General features: G+C 46.5%; 1 protein-coding gene across 1 annotated transcript in view; it reads left to right on the top strand.

The window, feature by feature from the left end:
• Window positions 1-3,321: 3,321 nt before the first annotated feature.
• Window positions 3,322-18,236, top strand: part of AIRE (autoimmune regulator) — a 28,969-nt gene continuing 14,054 nt past the window's right edge. The window contains exons 1-5 of the mRNA XM_034781848.1: window positions 3,322-3,577; window positions 11,364-11,460; window positions 14,358-14,508; window positions 17,361-17,535; window positions 17,888-18,040. Coding sequence (XP_034637739.1) covers window positions 14,359-14,508; window positions 17,361-17,535; window positions 17,888-18,040 — 478 coding nt within the window. The 5' untranslated portion in view covers window positions 3,322-3,577; window positions 11,364-11,460; window position 14,358. The remainder of the gene's footprint in view (window positions 3,578-11,363; window positions 11,461-14,357; window positions 14,509-17,360; window positions 17,536-17,887; window positions 18,041-18,236) is intronic.

Genomic DNA, 18,236 nt, shown 5'->3' with positions numbered 1-18,236 from the left:
CTTTTGAGGTGCATAAACTATGACCAACATCAGTGGCAGCTTTGTGGTGATTTGAAGATTGTTGCTCTCTTGCTTGGTCTGCAGACTGGATACACAAAGTACTGCTGTTTTCTCTGCGAATGGGATAGCTGTGCAAGAGATTCCCACTACATCAAGAAAGATTTGCCACTCCGACAGTCATTGGAGCCTGGGAGGAAAAGTGTTCAGCATCCACCACTTGTTGAATCAAGGAAGATTTTGTTACTACCCTTACACATCAAGCTGGGTCTGATGAAGAACTTTGTCAAGGCCATTGACAAAACACAAGCAGCTTTCAAGTACCTCCGTGGAAAATTTCCAAGGTTAAGTGAAGCTAAGATAAAGGAAGGTATCAGAGTAGCAGTCGTGTTAGTCTGTATCCGCAAAAAGAACAGGAGTACTTGTGGCACCTTAGAGACTAACAAATTTATTAGAGCATAAGCTTTCGTGGACTACAGCCCACTTCTTCGGATGCATAAGATAAAGGAAGGTGTCTTTGCTGGTCCTCAGATTCGTGAACTTCTTCGAGGTGATGCATTTGACCATGCACGATGTGGCAAGGAAAAGACGGCATGGAAAGCCTTCCAGTTAGTGGCAATAAATTTTCTCGGAAACAACAAGGCAGACAACTACAGGTTGTTGGTGGAAAACCTCCTCAAGGCATACAAAAGCCTTGGTTGCAACATGTCACTAAAGATACATTTTTTGCACTCTCATCTAGATTTTTTTCCACCGAACTGCGGAGCAGTGAGCGACGAGCACAGCGAGCGGTTTCACCAGGACATTGCAACAATGGAGAAATGCTATCAGGGCAATGCTTGCAGACTATTGCTGGACAGTGACAAGAGATGCTCCATTTAATGAATACAAGAGACAAGCCAAGAAGCGCCGAGTAGACACTGAATAGGACTAAACTATGTACATAATAGTTTTTTGCCTTTTGTTTCATAATAAATGTTATTTATATAACCCTTTTGCTGATTTTTAAAGTGTTACATAAATAGGACAGGTGAAATATTATCATGTAAAGCAACCATAAACACATGAAAAGACCCAGGTTTACAGTTCATGATTAAAACTCTACTATCTACACAATATATATAGACATAAAATGTAAAAACTTAAATATCTTAGAAACAGTAGCCAATCAGTTGTTTTAATTGTCACATTTGAATTCAGCACATCAAAATACATAATAAATAGCACATTTTATCTCTGAAGCAGATGACTTCTCAAATTGTAGACCAGTGTAATGAAATGGGTGCATAGCTGTGGGTACGTGGAGGTGGGGTAGATAATGAATCGGGTTCAGAGCTGTGCCCCCAAATTCATATTCCAAGTGAACTGGTGGATGCATGCAAGGTTTGTGCATAGATTGGGGTGCACTGGCAGAGTTGTGGGGTTCAGGATGTTGGGGTGCATAATCAGGGTTGGAGTGTATGGGCAAAGCTAGTGGGCACACCTGTCTCACCTGAGTCCCCAAACTTCTTAACAGCGAAAAGGAGCAGCTAATGGGAGTTTTGTGAGGAAGTTCTCCGGATGAAGGAGGAGCAATTACATGACCCTTGGGGTAATTTTGTTGTCTGTAGCGTTTGTGTTTGTGTTGTGCTTGACTGAAATATGTAGTGTGGTCTGTTTGTTTGGGGCACCGTGTGTTAACCGTGTGAGTGCTGAGCTTAGCGGCCTGCTAGGCAAGGCTGGGAGCTTCTTAATGCGGCTTTGATCCCTAAAGCCTTGGCTACACTTGCGAGTTACAGCGCAATAAAGGAGCCCCGGGCGCTCTAGCTCACTATCTGTCCACACTGGCAAGGCACATAGAGCGCTCTGACTCCATGGCTACAGCGCTGCTGGTACTCCACCTCAGCAAGTGGAATAACATTTGCTGCGCCCCTGCTGGAGCGCCAAGGTGCCAGTGTGGACGCCCTGATCCTATAGTGTGCTCTGATTGGCCTCCAGAAGTGTCCCACGATGCCTTTTCTAGCCATTCTGGTCCTCACTTTGAACTCTACTGCCCTGCCCTCAGGTGACCAACCGTCAGACCCACCCTTTAAATTCTCTGGGAATTTTGAAAAATCCCTTCCTGTTTGCTCAGCCAGGTGTGGAATGCTATCAGTGAATCTTTCCAGGTGACCATGCCTCCACACGCCAGGTGGTCCCCAGTGTGGAGCAATGGCAAGTTGCTGGACCTCATCAGTGTTTGTGGGGGGGAGGAAGCTGTCCAGTCCCAGCTGCGCTCCAGTCATAGGAATTACAATACCTTCAGGCAGATATCAAGGGACATGATGGAAAGGGGCCATGACCGGGATGCACTGCAGTGCAGGGTTAAAAAGTGAAGGAGCTGTGGAATGCCTACCACAAAGCCCGCGAGGCAAACCACCACCCCATGCTACCCCAGGACTGGCCATTTCTACAAAGAGCTGGACGCGATAGTTGGGGGCGACCCCACCTCCACTCTGAGGAACCACCATGGGCACTTCAGAGTCCAGTCCAACAAGGCAAGAGGAGGAGTAGCAAAGTGGGAGCAAGGATAATACCCCAGAATCCCTAGATGCATGCAGCCAGGAGCTGTTCTCAAGCCAGGAGGAAGGTGGCCAGTCATGGCGGCTGGTGCTGGGGGAAGAACAAACACCGGAGGAGGTTCCCGCTAAGCGACTTTTATTTTGGGAAGGAAATTATTTGGTGCAGGCTCTTGGGGCAAGAAGGGTTGGGGCTGTATGCATGCCTAGATGCGGAATATGGCGTTGATGTGATCTCTCACATCGTGGTAATCGGCCTCAGTGATCTCTTCAAAGGTCTCATCCAGAACTTGGGCAATGCGCTTGCGCGGGTTTCATGGGAGACCCACTGTGGTCCTTGTCCCAGTCAGGCTAACTTGTCTGCATCACTGTGCCGTGAGGGGCGGGGGAACCAATGCTGCACACAAAGCAAGCTGCATATGGGCCTGGGCAAAAGCCGCATTGCACTTGAAGACCCTCTCTTGCTTCCCAGGTCACCCTCAGCAACGAGATATCTTCCAGGAAGAACTCCTGTGGAAAATGTGGGGACAGCGTTCAGTATAGGGGCCCCCTTCCACTGTTGGCTCTCCCCAAGGCACAGAAACCTAGAGGACAGTACGGCCATGAAACAATCAGTCACGCTTGACCCTGTGCTTACTCACCATTTTGGGGCTCCCTAGGGTTATGTGCGCTCGCTTTGGAACGGGCAAATTATGCTATTGTGTAGACTGTGCTTGCCCTTAAGTATGGGGGAATCGTTGCTTTGTCTGGTGTGAACAATGCTGCCTCTGTTAAGTATTGCATTTTGTCTTTACAGATGCAACCTTGAGATCTCAGCCGTCCATGTTATCACCGGCCGAAAGACTCCAAAGAATCAGAAAGAGGCCACATAGAAGCAAGGAAGACGTTGCATGAAGTAATGCAGCATTCAAGTAATGAAAATCAAAAAGTGCAGGAGTGGTGGGGAGAGTGAAAGGAGGGTCCGCCAGCAGAATGCGGATCGCCGGCACCAAAGCACGGAGTGGCTGCTAAGCATCATAGAGAGCCAAGCGGACTCGATACAGGTGCTTGTAGCAATGCAGGCGGAGCACATCCGCACCCGCTCCCCCCCTGTAGCCCTTGTCCCAAAACTCTTTCTCTTGTGCCCCCATGTCACCTCCAACCCACTTTCCCCAACATCCAGGTTCTTATCGCCACCAGCTGCTTCCAACACCTGTAGCTTCACCACCCAGCCCTGAAAACTATGACCCTTACCCACTGTACTCAATCCCCATCATCATGCAGTATAGCCATCCTGAAGTGCAGCACTCATTGCACAGCACACCAGACATATGCAAATCTGTGATTGTACCGTTCCCCTCCCCCTTGGCCTTTCTGTTTCCCAAGCAGTTGTATCTCTTTTCAATAAATGCATTTTCTTTTCAATAAATGGATTTTTAGGAAAGAAACAGGCACTGCAAGTCAGTGTAGCAAACACAGATTCCTACTAACATTGGAAGCACTGCACTTCACTCCCGTGCAGGACACCAGACATTACAGGTGGCTTTCAGCCTCAAATTGCTCCCTCAAGGCATCCCTAATTGGTGCAGCCCCATGCTGGGCCCCTCTAATAGCCCTGCTCTCTGGCTGTTCAAATTCAGCCTCCAGGTGTTGAACCTTTGAGTTCCATGCCTGAGTGAATCTTTCACTCTTCCCTTCATAAATGTTATGGAGGGTATAGCACGCGGATATAACCGTGGGGATGCTGTTATTGGTCAGATCCAGCTTCCCATACAGAGAGCTCCAGCGGCCCTTTAAACGGCCAAAAGCACACTCCACAGTCATTCTGCATTGGCTCAGCCTGTTGTTGAACTGCTCCTTGCTGCTGTCAAGGCTCCCTGTGTAGGGTTTCATGAGCCACGGCATTAAAGGTTAAGCTGGGTCTCCAAAGATCGCAATGGGCATTTCAACTTCCCTTACGGTGAACTTCTGGTCTGGAAAAAAAGTCCCATCTTGCAGCTTCCTGAACAGGCCAGTGTTCCGAAAGATGAGTGCGTCATGCACCTTTCCGGGCCAGCCTGCGTAAATGTCAATGAAATACCCACGGGGATCCACAAGCGCCTGGATAACCATAGAGAAATAGCCCTTCCTATTAACATACTCAGAGACTAGGTGGGCTGGTGCCATAATTGGAATATGCGTCCCATCTATCGCCCCTCCGCAGTTAGGGAAACCCATTTGTGCAAAGCCAGCCACAATGTCATGCACGTTACCCAGAGTCACGGTTCTTCTGAGCAGGATGCGATTAATGGCCCTGCAAACTTGCATCAACACGATTCCAATGGTCGACTTTCCCACTCCAAACTGGTTAACGACCAATCGGTAGCTGTCTGGAGTTGCCAGCTTCCAGATTGCAATAGCACCCGCTTCTCCACCATCGGGGCATCTCTCAATCTCATGTCCTTGTGCCACAGGGTGTGGGCGAGCTCCTCACACAGTCCCATGAAAGTGGCTTTTCTCATCCAAAAGTTCTGCAGCCACTGCTCATCATCCCAGACTTGCAGGACGATGTGATCCCACCACTCAGTGCTTGTTTCCCAAGCCCAAAAGTGGCATTCCACGGTGGTGAGCATGTCCGTGAATGCCACAAGCAAACTCATGTCATATGGGTTACTCGAGTCGATATCATTGTCGGAGCTCTCACTGTCACTTTGGATCATAAGGAAAAACTCGACTGCCAAACGTGACATGCTGGTGAGACTCATCAGCATACTCCTCAACAGTTCGGGCTCCATTTCCACAGACCAAAAGGGAAGACAGAGCGTGCAGTACAAAAAACATTGAAAGATGGTGCCAAATGTGGACGGAAGCAAAAGGAATGCTGGGATGTGAACCAATGCATCATGGGGCGTTGGGATAGGACCCAGAATGCCCCACACTCCATGCCCCCTTCCCACGAGCCACAGCACCAGAATGGGAAGAGGTAGGGATAGCTGCCCATAATGCACCGCTGTAAGTGCCGCAAATGTGGCCACGCCAGTGCGCTTGAAGCTGTCAGTGTGGACAGACTGCAGCGCTTTCCCTACTGCGCTCTCTGAAGGCGGGTTTAACTCACAGCGCTCTACATCTGCAAGTATAGCCATGCCCTAAGCCCTTTAGCACCCATCAATCCTTAACCAGGGGGTGGAGCTACTCAGGAAGACCAGGGCTTTAAAAAGCCCGCTCCTAAGTGACCAGAGGAGCTAGCGAACAGGAGAGGCTAACAGGGGAGTTTTGCGAGGCAGTTTAGAGGGGAAGTGTGTGGGAGGGGTGTCTAGATAAACTTAACATTCTTTAACCTTAAAGCTAAAAACACCCCGTGATAAAAACAAAACAGCAATAAAGGAACAAGCTTCAGAAGTAAAAAGAGAATTCAGGCAGAAGTCCAGCAACAGAGTAGGGGCTATCCAGTTTATTGCACCCAATGCAGCATGTATGATTACCTGCCCTATGGGCAGGTGGCATGTGTGTGCATTCGATGCAAGGAGTTCCTGGCCCTCAGAGACTATGTACGGGCTTTGGAGACCAGGGTGGCTGAACTGGAGAAGCTAAGGGAGACAGAGAGGTACATAGATGAGACTTTCCGGGACACAGTAGAACAGTCCCATCCCTGGTCTGACAGCCTCTGTGCTGTTGAGGAGAATGAAAGTCTCAGGGAAGGAGAACATCCAACTGGAGCAGAGGAAAATGACCCCATATTTGGGACCCTCCTTCCAGATGATGTTGTGGTATCCTCTCACAGTGAGGATCTCTCTCTGGGGGAGGGAACTCCTGTTATTGGAAAGAGACAGGTATTAGTAATGTGCAATTTGATCATTAGAAACAGATAGCTGGGTTTGTGATGACCGGGAGAACCGCATGATGACTTGCCTGCCTGGTGCAAAGGCTGTGGATCTCTCAAGACATCTAGATATACTTATGTGTAGTGCTGGGGAGGAGCCAGCGGTTGTGGTACATGTAGGTACCAATGACATAGGAAAGGATAGGAGAGATGTCCTGGAGGCCAAATTTAGGCTGCTAGGTAAGAGATTGAAGTTCAGGACCTCCATTCTCTGAAATGCTTCCAGTTCCATGCGCAGGGCCAGTTGGACTGGCAGAACTGCTGGGTCTCAATGCGTGGATGAGATAATGGTGTAGGGAGAAGGGGTTTTGATTTATTTGGCACTGGGGAAACTTTTGGGAAAGGGGGAGCCTATACAGGAAGGATGGGCTCCATCTAAACCAAAATGGAACCTGATTGCTGGCACTTAAAATTAAAAGGGTTGTTGAGCAGTTTTTAAACTAAGGGCTGGGGGAAAGCCGACAGGTACAGAGGAACATGTGGTTCAGACAGAGACATCCCTTAGGGAAGGATCTATTAATGGAGATTCTCGATGACCTAGTAAGGAGGAGAGGATGGAGGCTGATAAAATATAGGTAAGATCTGATTAGAAAGAGTCAAATGAAAAAAAGTCCCATTCAATTACATCATGTAATGGCAGACAGCTAAAAAGTAACAAGTTTTTTAAGTGCATATATACCTATGCTAGAAGTCTAAATAATGAGATGGGTGAACTAGAGTGCCTTATATTAAATAAAGATATTGATATAATAGGCATCACAGAAACTTGGTGGAATGAGGATAATCAATGGGACACAATAATACCAGGGTACAAAATATATCGGAATGACAGAACAGGTCATGCTGGTGGGGGAGTGGCACTATATGTGAAAGAAAGCATAGAAACAAATGAAGTAAAAATCTTAAATGAACCAAACTGTACCATAGAATCTCTATGTATAGTAATTCCATGCTTGAATAATAAGTATATAGCAGGAATATATTACCGACAACCTGACCTGGATGGTGAAAGTGACTGCAAAATGCTCAGGGAGATTAGAGAGGCTATTATATTAAAAAAAATCAATAATAAGGGGGGATTTCAACTATCTCCATATTGACTGAGTACATGTCACCTCAGGATAGGATGCAGAGATAAAGTTTCTTGACACCTTAAATGACTGCTTCTTGGAGCAGCTGGTCCTGGAATCCACAAGAGGAGAGGCAATTCTTGATTTAGTCCTAAGTGGAGCACAGGATCTGGTTTAAGAGGTGAATATAGCTGGACTGCTTGGTAATAGCGACCATAATATAATTAAATGTAACATCCTTGTGGTGGGGAAAACACCACAGCAGCCTAACACTGTAGCATTTAATTTCAGAAAGGGGGACTACAGAAAAATGAGGAAGCTAGTTAAACAGAAATTAAAGGGTACAGTGCCAGAAGTGAAATCCCCGTAAGTTGCATGGAAACTTTTAAAAGACACCATAATAGACGCTCAACTTAAACGTATACCCCAAATGAAAAAAACACAGTAAGAGAACCAAAAAAGTGCCACCATGGCTAAACAACAAAGTAAAACAAGCAGTGAGAGGCAAAAAAGCATCCTTTAAAAAGTGGAAGTTAAATCCTAGTGAGGAAAATAGAAAGGAGCATAAACTCTGGCAAACAAAGAGTAAAAATATAATTAGGAAGGCCAAAAAATAATTTGAAGAAGAGTTAGCCAAATATCAAAAAATTAAGTGCATCACAAGCAGGAAGCTTGCTAAACAAGCAGAGGGGCCACTAGATGATCAAGATGCCAAAGGAGCACTCAAGGACAATAAGGCCATTGTGGAGAAACTACTGTCAATGAATTCTTTGCATCGATCTTCATGGCTGAGGATGTGAGGGAGATTCCCAAACCTGAGCCATTCTTTTTAGGTGACAAATCTGAGGAACTGTCCCAGATTGAGGTGTCATTAGAGGAGGTTTTGGAACAAATTAATAAACTAAACAGTAATAAGTCACCAGGACCAGATGGTATTCACCGAAGAGTTCTGAAGGAACTCAGATATGAAATTGCAGAACTACTAGCTGTAGACTGTAACCTATCATTTAAATCAGCTTTTGTACCAGATGACTAGAGGATAGCTAATGTGACGCCAATTTTTAAAAAGGGCTCCAGAGGTGATCCCAGCAATTTCAGGCCATTAAACCTGACTTCAATGCTGGGCAAACTGGTTGAAACTATTGTGAAGAACAAAATTATCAGACACATAGATGAACATAATTAGTTGGGGAAGAGTCAACGTGGTTTTTGTAAAGGGAAATCATGCCTCACCAATCTACTAGGATTCTTTGAGGGGGTCAACAAGCATGTGGACAAGGGGGATCCAGTGGATATAGTGTACTTAGATTTTCAGAAAACCTTTGGCAAGGTCCTTCACTAAAGGCTCTTCAGCAAAGTAAGCTGTCATGGGATAAGAGGGAAGGTCCTCTCATGGACTGATAACTGGTTAAAAGATAGGAAACAAAGGGTAGGAATAAATGGTCAGTTTTCAGAATGGAGAGAGATAAATAGTGGTGTCCCCCAGGGGTCTGTACTGGGACCAGTCCTATTCAACATATTCATAAATGATCTGGAAAAAGGGGTAAACAGTGAGGTGGCAAAATTTGCAGACGATACAAAACTACTCAAGATAGTTAAGTCCCAGGCAGACTGTGAAGAGCTACAAAAGGATCTCTCAAAACTAGGTGACTGGACAACAAAATGGCAGATGAAATTCAATGCTGATAAATGCAAAATAATGCACATTGGAAAACATAATCCCAACTATACATATAAAATTATGGGGTCTAAATTAGCTGTTACCACTCAAGAGATCTTGGCGTCATTGTGGATAGTTCTCTGAAAACATCCACTCAATGGGAATCATTAGGAAAGGAATAGATAATAAGACAGAAAATATCATATTGCCTCTATATAAATCCATGGTAACACTTCATGCAGATGTGTTCAACCCATCTCAAAAAACATTTATTGGACTTGGAAAAGGTTCAGAAAAGTGCAACAAAAATTATTAGGCATATGGAACAGATTCCGCATGAGGAGAGATTAATAAGACTGCGATTTTTCAGCTTGGAAAAGAGACAACTAAGGAGGGATATGATTGAGGACTATAAAATCATGACTGGCGTGGAAAAAGTAAATAAGGAAGTGTTATTTATGCCTTCTCATATACAAGAACTAGGGGTCACCAAATGAAATTAATTGGCAGCAGGTTTAAAACAAACAAAAGGAATTATTTCTTCACACAATGCACAGTCAACCTGTGGAACTCTTTGCCAGAGGATGTTGTGAAGGCCAAGACTATAACAAGGTTCAAAAAAGAACTAGATAAATTCATGGAGGATAGGTCCATCAATGGCTATTAGCCAGAATGGGCAGGGATGGTGTCCCTAGCCTGTGTTTGCCAGAAGCTGGGAATGAGCGACAAGGAATGGATCACCTGTTCTGTTCATTCCCACTGGGGCACCTGGCATTGGCCACTGTCAGAAAAGAGGATCCTGGGCTAGATGAACCTTTGGTTGGACTCAGTATGGCTGTTCTTTTTCCTACAATCTATACCCATTGATTCCCCTCCCCTTAACTCCCTCCTCGCTCCCCTTATTCTGCTACTGTTCTGCCCCCTAATATTTCTCCTCTCTGAGGAAGCATTCACATGTCTAATTTTTCTTCCCTAAATACTTTGATTACATTCCCCTCAAAATAAAACTGACCCCAAGACTCACAAATGCTAGCATCTTCTAGCCACTCAGTGCAAAACTTCTTTTGTCTTAGGTGGCGACTTGTGAGAAACTTATCCTTAGTTCTGTTAATTGAAGGGTGAGTTCATAACCAACAATCTCAATGAGCTCTGATTCATCTAATCCAGTGGTTCTCAACCCGTGGGCTGCTTGCAGCCCATATGACATCCTCAGGGCCACAAAGGTATAATATATATAGTGTGTATGGCCCACATAACACTTGAGACCTGCATATGTGGCCCATAATGGTAAATAGGTTGAGAACCACTGATCTAGTCATTTGTACCTCTCAGTTTAACAGTACAAGGCAGCAGAAGGGAACTGATTTTTGGCAGGGGCCTGTAACTCGGAATACTCTGGGCAAACAGCCACAGATTTTTGATCACTAACGCTGCCCCCTGCCTGCATGAGGCACATCAAATTTGGAAGCAATCTGGTTAACCATTTGGATGTCAGAGCACTGACAAGCGTCAAGGTTTAAAGCATATAAAACAGGAATGGAAACCCTCTAGCTGCTTTTTTTTTTTAATTGGGGCATGCACATTGTCTTGAACCATTCTCAATGTAGGTCTCCAAAGGTTTAGTGTGTACTATGCACTACCCTGAGGAAATGTGTCTAGAGTGTGCCCACTGTGACCTGCACTACATCAATAGTTTGATCTCTAGCTCTGCACAAATAAAAACCACCTAGAAACTGTTTGAAAATGGATTTTTTTCAGGGCTTAGATTGCTGCAACTCCCTCACACAAGTGACCCCACATCTGCGGCCTGAAGCCTATGCCCTGCGCTCTCCTGAGGCACACAAATTTGCAAAAGAATCAGACTGAACGTTGATGTTAGAGAACTTTGAATGGGCAACCTTTAAACAGAAGTCAGGATGCAGCCTTAACTCTAGTGGTGTGGCTGCACCACTGTCAGATTGCACTCATCAGCAGAGCTGCCATAAACATCTACAGCCTTTTCCTGAAGCCCTTCACCAGAGAACTGGAGCTGGGCCTAGCTTGTTCCCAGAAACTTTGTGGGAGTCTTCCTGATGTGGAGAGCACTCACACACAGTCTACTGAGTCCTTAGCCAAGGACAGGGCCCAGAGGGATTGTGGAGCAGGTGTGAGGTGGATAGACCAAAGGGTCATGTTTTAGGCCTTCAAACTTTGTCAAAAGACAATTTACTTTATAAATTTAGGTTACTGAATTGCATCCTACAATATTTTCTACTTTTCAGAAGAGGCCAACAACTCAACACACACATGGTGAGCAGCCTTATAGTATCAAAGCAGCGTGAGGAAGAGCTGGGGATGGGAAAAGAACAAAAAATGTGGGTAAGGAAACAGATTTCAACTGTTAAAGGGGCAAGAGAGGTCATAAACAAGTGACTATATTCAGCCCTGAATTACAGTGCTTTCTACAATCCTGTGATAATCTATAGCCCTAAGTAAGCAACAGTTTTATTTTTCTTCCTAGATTGTGTCTCTACGGGAGATGTCAGTCTACTGCTCTCATTTTAACAGTTTATTTGAGCCAATGTGGGCTGCTTAGATTTTCAGGTCAGAGCTGAATTTCTCTGCCATCATCTTGTAGCACTACAGACTGTGTACAATACAGGCCTGATCCAACCTTCACTGAAGTCAATGGCAAGACTCCAATGTCTTCACTGAGAACGGGAGCAAGCATTAAGAGACAGGTCACTAGTGATACAATTACATAGGAGAGTTTCTGGATGAAAACGACAGGTGCCCTGGAAAGTACATAAATTCTGAGGTGACTCTTAGTTCATTACAAGAACAAAGAGAGGTATTGTGAGTAACACCAATATACTGAGGATTGGGTTACTTTTGCCTTGTATAAGCTGAAATCTCTGAATTTGTCTCATCAAGGTTAATATAGAACCAAAATTATCTACAGCTAGCAATTAGTTGACACTAATGAACACTATAGGAAGAGATTATATTTCATAGGGAAAGTAGTGCTGATCATTGAATGGTGTAGGAGCAGAGATATTCCATTTGGAAATCTGAATGATTCTGTAGCTTCCAAGTTTCACCTGGCATTGATCATTTAATAGTTACCCAAACACATAGAGCAGATCTATGCAAAGGCTTTTGGAATGCCCACCTTTACCTACCCTTACCTTTACCATGGTGAATAGGATCTCCCATTTATTCTGAAATAAAGGATCCCGTCCTGCTAGGTGGTGGAGTATAAAGTTTGTTTCCCACAGTATACAGCATCCCTGAAGCAGCAGTTGCATATAAAAGTTTCATTTTCCAGTGCGAATATATTGCTTATTGTACAGAACCCCTGTGCAAACTGGTGCTTGTCATATTTTAAATGCCAAACCATGCCCTGCTGCTTCATGGGTGAGGAGCCCAGCCAACACCCTTAGTCACTTTGCACTTCATACCATGCTGGCCTGGCTCCCGACCACAAGCTGATATGGGGCTCCCCTCTGCAGGAGACAGCGGCTTTCAGGATATTACTCATAGAAAAGATACAGACTCCAATTACAGAAGTTGAAAGAATACTCACCTAAATAGTTAGAGTGCAACTTGTGTAGCAAGCAATTGTGGCAGAGCCAAGCCTCAAATCACTCTGATCCTGCTCATGGGCTGAAATACAAATGCATTTGAAGTTTTGAGCATGGATTGTTAGAAGGGGTTAACTGACAAAACAAAAACTGAAGGTTGGGTGGAAACAGCAGAAGTGTATCAATTAATAATTTCAAAATTAATTTCCTGATCTTGCAATCACACATGTGCATAACTTTACCCCAATGAGTATTGATTTCAAATTGGTTGGAAAGTTAGGCACGTGCTTAAAGTTTTGCAGGTTCTGGTCCTAAGAGGAGCAGGAAACTACCCTCTTCATTCTGAAAAAATGAGCAGGTCAGAATTTCAGGTACTGTTTCAGGTAAACTGTTTGAGTTTACTGCCACCAAATGAATAGAATTATTAAAAAGCTGACATGTAGACTAATCAAGCAAGCCTGCAAATATGTGTCATCCAGCTGTCTTTGTTTTGTAAAGACAACCACGCAACTGGTATAAGCAACAGCCAGACCTTAAACACTTCAGAAATCAGATGTGACAGGGGCTGAATAAGCAGAAATATTCCTACATACTGAATACTGGTTAAAAAATCAAACTTGGCACAAAATAGTAAATCATACAGCAAGCTGCACACATGGCCTTTGACAACTGGAGAATCCTCTGTGGCCACTAAATGCCAGAGTGTTTGCAAAATGTGTATTGACCATTTCATACTAGCATTACGGATCTGAAAATGCACCTACCGTAGTTTTACATCTGGCTAAAATTAACTAAGCAATTTTGTTTTGCACCAATTTAAAATAATCTGCAGTGCTTAAGTGAAGCAAGGGGAAAAAAAACCCCGACAAACTCTTATAAAGTCAAACTGAGCAAATGAGCTTTATTAGAGACACCTTCCCAGCTCCAATCAAGCTTCAGAAGCTCATCCTTGGGACCCAATTGGTTCCTCAATAATAGTAGTTGTTTTTTTCCCTCCCTCCACAGATTAACCTGTATAAAGAGCCCAAGGAAGTGATGCATGCTAAAGGGCAAAGGATGGATTTCACAGACACCAAGCTTAGCTACTAACACATTTCAGTGTGGCTGGTGGATGTACAACCAACCAACCACTCTTTCTGCATCTTCGTGTACACACGCACACAGAGCAGAATACCTACCACACAGTCTTATTGAACAGCGTGGGCAAGGAGTCAGCACTTCAGGTATAGCACATCCAATGTGGTGGTGTCTTGGCCCAGGGACAGGTGAGGAACAGTCAGAGAGGAGAGCTATGAGAAGAAATTCATGCAATGTGACGTTAACATGAGTATAGAAATGTGAGTGCAATAACTGAACTTAATGGGATTCCTGGGTTCAGCTCAATAGCCAGCAATTGACATCTGAGCTGGCTATTGGTGACAAGACACGTAGGTTTCTATTAAAGGGGAAGTTTTGGCAACTGACTTGACACAGCAAGTCCTGTCCTCAGTAAGATGCACATTCTTCTCCCTGTTTCAGTGCCTGCCTTTCCCAGAACCAGGCTTCACAGGGAATGATGTAAGAGCATCATTGCCTAGTCCTGGCAGCACGGGGGCCTCAGTTACTGCAGTTCCAGTCTCTCCCAGTGGTGTTGATTGTAGGGGAGATCCTCCCGTTCCAGCTGAAACCCCCACAAATACGGATTCCTTGCAGGATGTCCAGCACTGACAGGCCCTTGGGAGAAGGGGACCTGCGGCAGCTGCTGAAGCTATACCGCACGGAGATCTCCATGGCTGTGGACGACGTTTTCCCATTGCTTCATGGACTTGCTGATCATGATGTTGTCACAGAGGAGATGTTCAAGGTGAGAAGAACACTGGCACTCCATGCTAAGTGACCTGCTCAGGTCTAATGTCTGAGGCGTATATTCTAGTGAGGATTCTAACCCTAGAAGCAGTTTGAATGTGGATACTTGTAAATCTGAAAGAAAGGGTCTCAAAGGTGTGGGGAGCTGTAAAAGGGATTGTCAATGTCTTTTGGGGGTGGAGGAAAGTGTCATATTTTAAGCTCACTTTGGGAATTATTGGGGTTAGGACTACATTCCTTCGGGACTAGGCAATGATTGTGCACTGCTCTGTATGTGCACATGTACGTATACATGTGCATGCATATAAACCAAGACTTTCAAGTAAATAGTGATTATGGGTGCTCCTTAAAGGGGCAGGAGTTTCAGAAAGTGCTGAGTACCCACCATCTGAAAGTCAGGTGTCAAGCTGAGCACTCCAAACCACTGGGCACTTATGAAAAGCTTGACTGGAGTTCCAGGTTTATACTCCTGAAAAGGAATTGGAAAAACTGGAAATATTCCACTGAAGAATGAGGTGTATTTCCTCACACTCCGATTCTCTCCCCCACTGCAGGTAGCTGGGAGTCCTATCAGCAAGGATGATTGTACTGGCACAAGCTAGTGCAGATAGTGTGGAGCCCCAAGTGCTGGGCCTATGGGGAGAGACATTTGAAATGTAGTTGTAGTAAAACTGCCTGATGAGTTATATATAATGCTTAAGGTTAAAATAGGGAAGGAGAAACAACTGAAGGATACACGCTGCAGAGCTGACTTCCTTTTTCAGCTGCCCTCCCCAAGGGTAGAGACTGCTGAGTCTTACCTGGGGGCAGTGTTTTCAGGAGTTTTCTCTTGAATCAGCAGAGGCCACAATTCCTGCAGGTGGCTGCTGGACTCTATTTGAGTCATTAGGTGGGGCTTTGAAATGCTGCTATTTTTATTCTTACACAGCACACCCTTCTGTCTGGAGTGTAATCAGGGCCGGATTAACCTTTTGTGGGCCCGGCACCAAACATATTTGTGGGCCCCCATGGAAGCAATGGAGCATGGTGCGGGGAGGTCAGTCCCCAGAGCGAGGGGCCAGCCAGAGGCAATGGGGCATGGCATGGCAGGGGAAGCCCCGCTCCATCCAATGCAAGGGCACTATTTACAAACCGGCAGTTGCCAGACGCACAGTGGCCTGCCCGGCCCTGTACTGCCAGCATGCCCCTTCCCCTCGGGGGCAGGCCCATGCCATACCACACAGCCCCCACTCCCCAGCGTCCCCTGACTCCCTATGTTCAGAGGCCCCCCGGACCCACTATGCCCAGCGCGCCCCCAGACTCACTCACAAATACACAGCACCCCCCACCCCCACTCTCTAGTGCCCCAACACACACAGATCTTCCCTGCCCCTTCACAGCCCAGCACCCCCGTCCCAGACTCCCTACAGACCCATTTCCCCAAGCCCTGCCTTCCGGCCACACTCCCTGCTGGGTGGAGACTGTATCTGCCAGGCTGAGGCGGCAGCGCAGCCAGGGCTGGTCCCAGGGCCGGGAGTCGCTCTGGCCCCTCGGGAATGGCGTGAGCAGCCAGGTCAGGGCCTGCCCGGCCGGGCTCCCTCAAGATGCACTTGCCTGGAGGGTCCCAACCAAGCCCCTCCCCCACTGTCTCCTCCTTCACCTGGCTGAGACTGGCCAGGCTACTGCACCAGTTCCAGGCAACTCAGCTCTGGGGAGACAGGCGGGGCCCCACAGGTGGTGGGAAGCAGAGACTGCTCAGAGCCAGAAGTGCACTGGGGTCCAGCCAGGGGGCCGAGAGGAGCAGGGGGTGGGGCCAGGGAGCGGAGAGGAGCCCTCAGCCAGCCTGCGGGCAGGCCGAGAGGAGCAAGTGGTGGCCGTGGGGAGCCAGCGGGGTCTCGGGGTGCAGTGCAAGCAGAGCAGGCTGGGGACCCTTCTGAGCATGTAAACCATGCCATTGGAGCCATTGTAAACCCAGAACTGACAATACTGCAAGGAAGTCAGCATGGCAGCTCCCCCCAAGGAGCTGAATGTTAAATACTCAGTGGGTGTTGTAATTCTGGTTTGTTTGGTTTTGGATGGTTTCTTGGCTGGAATAGATAAGGTGAAAAGTGTTTTCATGGTGGGAGCACATACACACAAATAAAAGGGGGGAACAGCATGAGGAGGAAGGGGGAGCGGGTTGGATGAAAAAAAAGGGGTGGAGCCAAGTAATTATAAAACTGATCTCTGGTGCTAGAGGCTCAGTCTCAGTTATTAGAATTTAGTGCTGGTCAGATTGCAGGTCAGATGCACATTTGCCCTTAACAGCAATTTTTAGGAAGCGGTGGCTATTTTATATGATGGTTGTTAATGGAATGTTGTAAGTCAACTTAATGTACTTTTTAGGGGATCTTTGATTAAAGTCCTTTGCTTTTATATTTACAATGGACTCTTGGCTTCTTTCTGCCCTTCCTCTGCTGTTTTCATGACTCACCACCCCCCACCTCTTATGCTACAATGATAATGTGACTTTGTCGTCAGCTCTAGGCAATACAATTTCAAATCTTATGCTATTTGTCAAACATGGTTTCAGCCTCATTCAGTCCATCCTAGGGTCTCACTCCCCCCCCCCAACACAACACAGCCTACCCCAGCATCCCATTGCATGTGATCTTTTTGCTTTCCTTTAATGGCTGATTAAAGCATCCATTCATGCACACCCAGGCACCACTGGGGGAGGAGGTGCTAGGTGCTGTAACCATGGCTCCCTTTTTGCCCAGAGCCTGTATTACACAGCATGGGTGCAGCACAGCTGTGGAGGGAGGCATGGGAACAGGAAGGATGCCCTTGAGAACTGCACATTTGATTACACTGCTCTTTTTGTTCTTGAAGGAAACGCTGAGTTTGAAGGAGCAGGAGGGCTCTCACAAGGCCTTCCATGCCATGCTGACCTGGCTACTGAACCGGGATTCATCCTCCATCCAGGACTTCTGGAGGGTCCTCTTCAAGGATTACAACCTGGAGAGATACTCCAAGCTCCAGCCTATTCAGAGTAGCTTTCCCAAAGGTAGGAGGGTGCTCAGACAGACTGTGAAAAGAATGAGTCCTTACCTAGCAGGCCTCTGCTCCATGAGGGTCCCTCCTCTTTAGGAACCAAGAGCTTCGCCTCTCGTACTCCAATTCCAGCCCCAGGAGAGGTGCAGAATGGCAGCCATCAGCCCAGGAATGAAGTGCAAAGGGAACAGGGTGGGAGAGGAGGGGAGAAGCAAGCAGTGATTGTCTCAGTAACGATCAGCGCCAAGGGGTGAACCTGCACCAGATCACTGGGGAACTTAAGAAATCTAGAGCCCCAGCAAAGCACTGGGCAGTTTGGACTGTCCCCGCCCTGATGCCAATCTCTCTGCTGTCATTCTTTCCAGATGTGGATCTCAGCAGACAGCGCCGGGGGAAGAAACCACTCCCCAGCCCCAAGACGTTGGTGCAGCACAAACAGCAGCCGAAAAGGAAAGCACCAGAGGAAAGGGACTCTCCCCAGCCAGCTCAGCCCTTGCTGAAATGCAACTCAAATCCTGGTACAGAGCCTCTTTCGCTGCCTGGCCCATGATGGATCCTGAGCCGTGCTGGTGCACAGCCTCCCAAATCCATCAAGCAGATAGCTCACCAGGCCTTTCTTATGCTCACAATTCCCCCAGGCTCTATAGGTAACGAAGAGCAGCTGTCCTGTTTTGGACTTTCAAGGAGCTCTTCCCACTTGGGTCTAACAGCTTC

This window comes from Trachemys scripta, chromosome 9, assembly GCF_013100865.1.
Source record: "Trachemys scripta elegans isolate TJP31775 chromosome 9, CAS_Tse_1.0, whole genome shotgun sequence".
Lineage (NCBI taxonomy): Eukaryota > Metazoa > Chordata > Testudines > Emydidae > Trachemys > Trachemys scripta.
This window is presented reverse-complemented; position numbering and strand designations above follow the sequence as displayed.